We start from the raw sequence: 10,464 nt of genomic DNA, 5'->3' as shown, positions 1-10,464 counted from the left end.
TTTGCATAATAGATGAGAAACTACTACAATTCCATACTGGTAAATGACGGTCAATTTCATACTTGTGGCATTTAAAAGTTATGTGAATGTGAACATCGTTGTATCAAATTATGTTGATAAGGACCTCATTTGCATAATTGATGATACATGTTAGCATTACCTTCTTTGTTAAGATCATACTTTGGACACTTCTGTTAATTGGGTGGAGAAGACGATCAACAGGTATGATTTATAATTGATGAGAAACACAATACGTCAGTCATAAAGGTTAAAATCATTTGGCGAAGGTATGAGGTCGTGGGACTCTAGTATTGTACATATTCACGTTTTTACATTGAATGTTACATTCACCTATTGGTTACAAAAGTTTTTTTCTCTCGTAAGATATAAATACGAGAACAACGCAGGCTTTGAGTGTAAATATAGGGTGCAGTATAACAGTTTTCAATGGTCACGTTGGCTATGACGTGCATCTCATGACGAAGTCTGACCAATCGCTGTTGATGAGGAACGCCACTCAATCGCCATGTTGCTGGTATGAAACACACGCAGTAGTACTACACCGTATTGGTGATTATCGAGAAAAACGTTTAAATTCCAGCAGCACGAAGTGATCACGTCAAGCAGAAACAAATAACAAGCACACGGCACTTTCGTTACATGTACATGAATAACAACAGAATACAATAATATCTTAAGCATTGCGAATTCGTTACAACTGTTACCATTTCCGTAAGAGCCACACAAGTCACATCCCTGTACACTATGACACGATCAAAACCAGTTTACTCTTAATACATAGGAATATAGTCACTGCATAGGAAGAAATGTCTGATGTAGTTCCATTTCGGATCGCTAGGTGTTCCAATGATATACCACTTGATCTGAGGACCGTTATTTCTTTATATCTGCTTATCGAACAAAGAATGAGGAGGATGACAAAAATAGGTGAATATCTATAGATGCAAAATGCGATTGATCATCAAATATGGCGACAGCCTATCAAAGCGTTTTAATGAGCGAGATAGTAAATTTATGGTGGCAATGAAACAACTTAAGTTCAAAATTTCACATAACAGGTAGCACAAGGGGCTCCGCGAGTGTTCAAAGAATGCTATACAGTTGCGTGTAACAATCGGAAGAGTGCGTCACTGTTAGCCAGAAACCCAGTTTGCTTTTAATGGCATCTCCAGTGCGATATGTGTTTGGTCTTCCCGTCTGCACGTTTGATGTATTTTCTGCCAAGACCCATCACGATACACAGAAAATCTTAAACACGAAACCACAAATACATGCACTAGGGGCAAACAGTTCTGCGTCGATCAGCCTTGATACTTCGCGGTTCCACCGTTCCCACAAAAGCCCCGAATAAAAACGTGCAGTTATACATAATATCGCAAGGAGGGGCTCGTTACCAGTACGCCTTGATCAGTTCTATGTCATTGATCATTTTCCTGGCGAAACATAGGGCCATGATCTGGAGTATCACTGCGCCCACAAACACGCCCCCTATGAGATACATGTTGTTGTTGATCCACTCCACGATGCTCCTCTGACAGCCCCGTACGTAGATTCTGTCCCTGGCCTCGTCTAGTTTCATGGAGATGGCGTTGAATCCGCACTGCGTGTTCAGGACCTGCTCCTGTGTGTAGCTGGCGGAGGCCGGCAGGCAACAGGAGTGCGGCACGCCGCACGCACGCGCACTGGGGGAGGAACAGTTGAAGTACCTACGAACAGAAATAAACAAATGTAGAGGTCAGGGACTTGACAGAGATTCTAGCATATCACCATTTGATACACTTTTAATACATTTTTAAAAGCGGATATCTCACTGGACTACCGTCAAAAAGTGGACGGCACAATCCAGCGACAATCTGTTGCCTGAAATTGCGAATGTTTTTGAAAATGTAAAAAAATGTAATTGGCAACATAGAGCAAGTGGGCGCAAAACGGCGCAATCATTGCAAATGCTAAGTCTTAATCATTGCACTGTGGTTTCTGATACAGTGTCAACTTTGCGATTTCCAATAAACTTATCTTGTATATGATTTGGAGACAAAACTGAGAATGCAATATTCCGTGTGTGTCACTGCAACGGATAATTCGCAAACCTGGCAAATTTCTGAACGCAACAGTCCAGTGAGATACCCGCTCTCGAGCCGTAGCGAAGCCGCATATCACTACTGGGTAACAAAAAATCGACGTCATGCTTCGTCTCCAGTCTGATGTCGCCCGCTTTATCTTTACCTTTTTACTCTCTATGCGTGGTGCCCCGGTGGAGTCATACCTTTGTTACCATACCATCGTGCGCTCGCCGCTGTCTCTACGGCGGTAGTTAGAGTGCTGCCCGCCCGCCCAGTACATTAGCACACGCCGGGGACTTTTTTACTGGGTCGATTTCAATTACATCGCTCACGAAGCTGGGCGGCGATAGCTAGGAAGGCCAGCTAGAAAGACTAGCAGGCTGGGCCAGGTAAAACCGACATTAGGATGGTGACCAGGCCTGTGGAGTATATATACGACTGTAGCAACAATACTGTAAACAGCAGGCAAGCCAGAACACAAAACATTCTGGTGAGCTTACGGCTGTCCCCGGGACAATCATCAATCGATATCAGCATCTGAATAAATATTATTGCTAGCTTGTAATGATTCTATTGCAAAGCAAAATTGCCCCCAAAATTGTTGTAGTGATAACAACGTTTACCAGAAAAAGGACTGCCTAAGCATCTAGAATAGTTTCACTTCGGTCTAAGTTGCAAGAACTATTCCATGTCACATAACCATAGAAGCGGTACATAAAATAGCACCAACCCCAACACCCACCCTACCCCACAAACAAAAAACACAATCACATCAAAATGCGTTCTTGAAGGCAGACGAATTTGACTAATTATAACGTGTACATCTAAAACCACATTGATAGCCTCAAATATGATAATCCCATTTTCTTTTACAAATGAAGCCAAATATCAATAGACTAGATTTCAAAGGAGTAATGGGCTTATTCATATTGACAGGATCAGTAACGATAAAATGTCAAAGATGACAATATCAAAATTAGGTTAGGATTTGGCAGACGGAGGCGACGGCTTAAACTCGTAATGGGCGGATATCAAATAGCGTGCCAACTTTATCCCTTTTGTCTTCATCTTCCTTCAACCGTGTCAAATCATTCTTTCCAATGACGTGATATGGCCAGACATAGATGGAATCAGACCGCATACAAAGGGCAAAGACTTCTGTTGAAATCGCAAATATGAAAAGCAATGAAGTGTTTTGTTCTGTTTTACGAACACAGGGCTAAAACACGCCCATACTGAATATTCCAATTAACTTGTAATTGTATATTGATTGTTGTTCATTTTCTCTGAAAATCTTCAACGTGTGTTTGAGGAGAGCCACACCTCGAGCATGTGGAAGAACCCACCACACTTATCGAAAAGAATATTGGCCCTTATACTAGTAGTAAATCTTTTTGGATATGTAGCTTGTACTCTCCTGTAAAAACCCGGTGTGTTGCGCCATGAGGCGGTTTACCGGGTATGATACACAAACAAATAAACAGATAGGTTTATGATGAGAATCTATTGGGACGGGAGCTGATGGCATTTCATCACATTGGGGCTTCCGTGATGTTTGAATCGCTCTCCAGAAACAAAATGTAATTGGCCAGCAAGTAAAGAAAGGAGAGCAGTGCGGATATGTGAACGTTATTTCTTACCTATTGTCATTCCAGTCTGTGTACGTCTGCGACCCACAGCACTTCAGTCCCATCTGAATCTCATCCACGATGAATTGCAGATCGCTGTCTTCTATGTAGCGCACGATGGCAGTCCTAAAGCCCTTGCCCAGCGCCTGTTCTATCGAGTCTTTGTAGATGTAGACTAGAACCCCGCCGGCTATCTCCACCACGAAGATGAAGACTAAGCTGTAGGAGAAGAAGGATAGGAGGCACGTGTTTTCCCGCAAGGACCCCAGACAGGCGCAGAAGGACAGAAGAAAGATCAGCAGCCCCACCACCACGAAGATCAGCATGGGGTCCATGACCACGGCGAGGACGGTGTTGTCCACGTTGGTCAGTCTGGCCACTCCGGACGAAAGGTTCCGTTTCTCCACCATGCCCCAGATGCCGATGGCCAGGACGGTGCCGCCTATGATCCAGAAGACGACGTTCACGCTGAAGATGGTGTACTTGACGCAGAGGTTGACTTGGCCGTCCTCCGCGAGACGCCGTCGCCGTGGGCTCGGGGACTCAAGACTCTTCACCCGGCTACGTCGCTCCATGGGCATGATGCCGTCTTCTGCACGGGGAGAACCAACAGTCGTGTTAGAATAGCTCTTGATCGAACTGCATGATATTTGTTATATGGGCTTATAGGCAGTACAGGGCATAAGCCTTTACATTCCTGGTCAATAGATACCACAATGACGGCGCCACACGTGCGACCCCGTCATTATATGGCTCAAAAGCACACCACAATTACTGTAATTACAGAAAATCCGATAAAAGATATTATGACAAATAGTGACATATGAGAAAAAGACACAGCGCAAATGATGAACCATACATGTATTTGTATCCATGGAACTGAAATATTGTTGTAATATGTTGATGAAGTTGGCAAGATCGCGTTTACCATGTCGCCCTCTTGTGTCCATGAGTCTCGCGTCAGCATAATCTTATGACAGCCATTGTAGAAATATCTTTAAAATATCTGATGGCTTGTGTCACGATGCGAATGTAATCTCCCGTTAAATGCATTGAAATGAGACAAATATAACTTCACTGACTACCTACAATACTCGAAACTAATCATCTGAAAATTTGCATTCGCAAATTGTTCACTTTGAGAGCAGGGCTTATGGTACCTTTAAATAATACAGTTCCCACTCTCAAACTGTAACAAAATAACCTGGTCACCAGTGCTTCCGGGGATGTCCCTGCAGCCCAACTGGTAGAAGCTGAGCTCCTGGTTTCAATTACTAGCTAGGTGACTGTGAGAAATCGGTTCAATCCTGGGTCAGGACATCTCGGTAGGGCTGCACCCGTCTTTCGCAAGGGACGTAAAACGGGTCTCCCTTTTTCGAGGAGGTGCCTAAAGCACGTTAAAGAGGTAGAGATAGCAACCCTTCCCTATAGAAATATACCCTGTGACTGAAACAGTAAGGAAAGTTGCTGCCCTAAGAGCCACTAGGCACTACAAGGGTATGAACGAAACGGACCAGCCTCTCTCCGGGCTGTAGGCTGGGTTTCCTCGGCACTGTGAGCTTCTATCCCCGCCTGGCAAATTAAGCTAGCTTCGATGTTTTTACCTAATAAAGCAGACAACAGCATTAATCTGCTAAAGGTCCTTCCATAAAGGGAATGGGGGCATGTTGGCCCCGGTACTGAAGAACTGGCTTACGTAGGGCATGACAACATGTCTGGATCCCAGGTTACAAGAGAAGGTAGAGGTCCGTGCGTGCGACAGTGCCTAAGGTATGGATGAACTACAAGGCTAACTCAGCTGGCATGCGTTAGCTTCTTAAAGTACGCATTTCATACCTATACATAAGGTCCTTGCTATACCTAGGATAGGCACCTTGTCGAGCCGTGGTATAAGATATAATGTAAACATCTACCTGAATCGGTAGGACACCACAGTTAGCCCATCATAGCCAGCTGCACAGCTCGTGTACCTTCCCGGCGTATAGACCGTGTACTTTATATGCATCTATATCTATTGACATCTCCGCCAGTCGTATTGCACAATGCAGTAAGTGGTACAGGGCTAGATTACTTGAATTATGTCCCTTAATTTGGTCCTAAGCAATCCCAACATAGGAACGTGAACACAAACATCCCTACGGTTTGCACAAACATGCCCATTACGTCTGTGTGGTGACGCACATCCCGCCTCAGGCCTGGCCACAGATGTCGTCTGTTTTCATCAAACAGACTTAATGCCAAGGACGCCGTGACCATTTTTTCGTTAACATTTTGTACAGTACTAGTGTTGTTAAAACACCAGCCTCAGAAATTAAAGGAATTTTTAGACCCGTTTTACCTGGCCAGGTTGCCGCAGTTATTCAATAATGCAAAAGTAAACAATAATGCATAATTGTTCAGAAACAACCGCTTCCTAGACTTGCTCCAGATTCATAACAAGTACGTTTAAACCCAGATGCCACGATAGACAGATATTGTATCGCACTGCGCATGTTTGCATGAATAAAGAAAATATGCTACAACTCAAGCCAATCATGCGATTGGATTTCTTTACACGAAGCACTGGGGTTGGTAAACATAATGCAACGGCACCTCATGTTATCATGAAAACTGGAAAGCCTTTTTTGTTGTGCTTCAGTTTGACCCAATACTCGGCAACTGCCAGGCAATGTACCCATTAAATGCGCGAGATAACAGATGCTCAAGATTCTAGATAATTTTGCAAACGATCAGACATTTCAGACAGTAAAATTATCCAGTTGCTTGAGTAACTGTTATCTTATCTACCTGGATGTCTAATCTTCATTGACACACGTATTAAATGCTTCCTTGATTGCTATTGAAGATGAAATAACCTACGATGAAATAACCCTTTTCTGTAGCTGGTGACCTTTAAAGATCTGATCCTCATCACAATGAATAACAAGCAGGCGAAGATGTCTCCAAGGTCAACGGTTTAATGTGGAAGTGCATTCAAATACATTTACGAGCGAGTGTGACATGTATACAAGATTGGAACAACACAGATATTCGAACAACACAAGCGGAGGACTTTGCCCAACATAAAAGCGTCATTAATTACCACTATGGTGGCCTTATTTCTTCAGTACGTGTCTCTGATCGGGTAGTTTGCCGGCATATGTGCCACCTGATTCCAGAACCGTTATAGAAACGCAGCATTTTGCTGAGGGTCTTTATGGCTTCTAACGTTGATATCTCACTCTGCTGAGTTAGCGGGATTTAGCGCCCAAAATATGCACTTCGACGTGACACGTAGATGGATGGATAAGTATAAATCTCTTTGCCCCCTGTAAAGTTCTTTTCACATGTCAGGTTATTTGACATTGATAAAGTGGCATAGCAGACGAATATGTACATTTTTGGTCTGAAAATAGACAAAAAACGAAAAATATATAATTTTCCAGTAGTGTAGTAGAAATTCATTTCTCATAGACGCCCCCATACCAAATTCCAGGTATTTCGGTTTAGATACCAGGGCCCAGCAGACAGGAGTGTACATTTTTCTGTGTAAAAATGGGCCAAAATCACAAAATAAGTCATTTTGCATTGAGCAAAAAGCAAAAAGCGTAAATGAAGTCCTGTGGATAAGCATCTCGACTTTTATACCATATTTAGCGTCATTTGGTTTCAATACCAGGGCACAGAAGCCCAAAATATACATTTTGGGGCTGAAAATGGCCCTAAATGCCATAAAACTGACCCTAGGCAGAAATTGTGATATTTGCTAAAAACACATTATACTACATGTGTGCCAAATTTTGTGCCTTTAGACAAGTTTGCCTAATTTCCAGCTATATATATACCGCTGGACTACCAAATAACATTGCAAGAATCGAGATGTGAGGATCTACATGTCTGTCGGTTATCCTCGTGTCTAACACAGACGGATGAACAACGTCGATATCAGGGCTAATCCAGGGCGTCTGTGGAAATATCGATAACGATGAAAAGTACATCTCTTCAGCACCACGTGACCCGAATAATACATTCTCTTTCATGTTCGCATGCGCAGGATGAGTAATATGTCAAATGTAAATAGTTCTTGTCTGGACTCTTGACCATTGCCTCGATTACCATAATAATGTCAAGATTTGTTTTGTTTATGTCACAGGGTTTGGCATATCACCCACGATGCATTTCGCTGCACATGCGTACTTAGAATTGTGAGGCAGCCATATTAGAGACACATGTGGACACCATATACACCGGACGGACATAAGCACTGGCAAAGGAAGCATATGATGGTGTCTCATCCCATTTGGACACATGAACAGATGAAGACTACAAAGAAGTGTCCAGTCCCCATTATGCACAAAGTCTTCAGAGAATGAGGCTATGCGTTTTTAGGCCTTAAACAAAGACCTTAGATATATCAGGTATACGACTATACTACATTACTATGCTTATGCTTTAGAAACAAAAGCAATTTATTTTGTTAGTTGAAACTCTCTTAGCCGCTCTAAGAGCTGATGTTGACCTGTTACCTCTGGCAAGGAGGTCAGAGGCCTCTGACAGGGGTACTGTTTTGTCTGTATTTGCGTATTCCCAGCTATAACTCAAGATCCTTTTGATGGATTTGTTTGAATTTTGGCATTTGGGTAGTTATTGACACCACGGAGGTTTGTGTTCTACGGACGTTTGTTTCTGTGAGTAGCAAGATAGACTACCGAATGGACATTGGGAACGAGACTCTAAAACGGTTATTCCTGACAATACTGACAACAAACTATCCCAGGATGCATCTGCTTAGCGACTGTCTCTCTCCATCGATGAAGTTGTGAATAGAAGTGGGCAAAACATTTCCGGGGTTGGCAACCCTGTACTTGTTCCGTCAGTTCAATGGCATTGACTGTCAGTGAGAAGAAAAAAAGAGTTTAAAAATCCAGCCATGGTGGCTGGATTGCGCTTGTATCGTGATATCACAGAATTTCTCTCATTGCTGAATCCAATGCTGCTGAAGGGGATGCTAGTTTCAGGTTGGGCGAAGGAAGGATTATGGATGGTTGCAAACTGTGGGCATTTGGGCCGCCAGGCTGGAATATTACAATTAGCACAGAAACTGGAGAAGTACGTACGGTGCAGTTGCACGGGTAGTGATGCCAACAGGATGGTTGTGGTACCGTGGGATAGTATCACAGACAGGAACAATTTTCTGGCACTATGACACGAAATGTGGGTTATTCTGTCCACATTGCACAGTATGAGACAAGCCTGCTTCTCACCAACAATAGCAAACTACTGTAACATACCTCATCCGTGCCCTTCAGCGCGGATCACATTCCACATCACTGGTAGACACGCTATTCCGTTTTCTCATCATTGAAATTACTTGTTACCTTTATGCACACATTTAGCCTTCTGTTGAAAAAGTGAGAGCTGTTCCATTCTTAAAGCACAGGGGTGTGCCAGATAATCATAATAGCTGTTGAGACAAAAGAATTAGTGACGAACATTTAAAATGATAGTAACTTATAAAAATTACAGACTATTTGTCGTAAACCTGTGGACTTGACATTTTAACTGTAAGATTTCTAAAACAAAATCTATGTTGAAGGCGAGACGATTGTCTTTTTGGAACATTCCTTTGGTTTAGAGTAAACAAAACGACATCACAGTATACTGGCATCCAGGCCAACACGACATTAAGTGCTATTAGTCTGTCAAACCGTAACTCCAAGACGTCGAGTTGTAAACATATAGCTAGAATAAATGATCATCTGTCGCTGTATTCTTTGTTCGATCGCAGGAAATTCTGTATCACAGTATCACAGCTGTTACTTCATTCAAACGTAAAAAAGGCATTTGTAAAAAGTTCAGTCGTAAAAAGGATATTTCAAACACTCAAACGTCAGTACAAAGGTGGCTACATGATCCTTTACCTTAATCCCCCACTAATCTCTTGTTTATGTCATACTTTCTTGACGTGTCAGCATGAAGAAAACACGGACACATTTACGTTACTAGACATGTAAAAAATACATATCTAGTACTTTGCAATTTAAGCAGTATACGTAGGCTGACTTCTTTGAAAATTGAAACGTAGAAGCAAACCATTGTGATATATTTACCTAGTATAAAGGGAAGCACAATAAGCGTAGTTAGTATCTGAGTTGGATTCTGACGACTATGCACAAAAGTTGGTCGTCAACAGCAGATGACAAGTTCATTGATCTTTGACCCTTTTGGTGCTCCAGTTAGCTGGCGTACGTTCGAGCGTACGTTAACCGAGGTAATATGTCTATTGTCTAGTGCAATAAGTGTTCCAAAAGCCCCTAAGAGGCTCAGTAATTCCTTTCTCCACTGTGCAATTCTACTGTATAATAAGGCAAAAGTATAAATTTTAACTGCGCAATTGTTTTCCCCTATACGTTTTAGATTAATCATATCGCTGTGATATTAGTGGACTGCAAGTCATTGTTTTTACGTGGTTGAGATGCATAGACTATGTAATAAGGACGTAACTTGGGTGTATTTTGCCCGCGAGTTCCTTGCATACTTGACCTTAGCATGCCAAGTCTCCTGCTTTATCACTGACTGAATAATTGTAACTATATTTTTAACCAATCGCCCAGACTGGTACTCTATGGGAAGAATAAGCAAAGGTGAGCAAAATTAGTAGACAACAACTTTAACAATGTTGACCTTTACTGATTCACACAGAGAGGAGCCCCAAACATGCCCTGCTGTACCGCAGTCCGGGCTGTCTGCATGGCCCTGGTAAGACTGACTTC

At 42.5% G+C, this 10,464-nt stretch overlaps 1 protein-coding gene across 4 annotated transcripts in view; it reads right to left on the bottom strand.

Annotated features, from left to right (window-relative positions):
- Nucleotides 1–10,464, bottom strand: part of LOC136448091 (tetraspanin-17-like) — a 25,530-nt gene continuing 15,066 nt past the window's right edge. For 2 of the 4 annotated variants that reach the window (XM_066447215.1, XM_066447216.1), the window contains exons 2-3: nucleotides 3,725–4,304; nucleotides 1–1,727 (exon numbers count right to left, since the gene is read on the bottom strand). In XM_066447215.1, coding sequence (XP_066303312.1) covers nucleotides 1,412–1,727; nucleotides 3,725–4,304 — 896 coding nt within the window. In that variant the 3' untranslated portion in view covers nucleotides 1–1,411. Of the gene's footprint in view, nucleotides 1,728–3,724; nucleotides 4,305–5,625; nucleotides 5,761–8,982; nucleotides 9,085–10,464 lie in introns of those variants that run through there. The other 2 variants (XM_066447218.1, XM_066447217.1) reach the window with 2 other exon arrangements.

This window comes from Branchiostoma lanceolatum, chromosome 14, assembly GCF_035083965.1.
Source record: "Branchiostoma lanceolatum isolate klBraLanc5 chromosome 14, klBraLanc5.hap2, whole genome shotgun sequence".
NCBI classification, from domain to species: Eukaryota; Metazoa; Chordata; class Leptocardii; order Amphioxiformes; family Branchiostomatidae; genus Branchiostoma; species Branchiostoma lanceolatum.
This window is presented reverse-complemented; position numbering and strand designations above follow the sequence as displayed.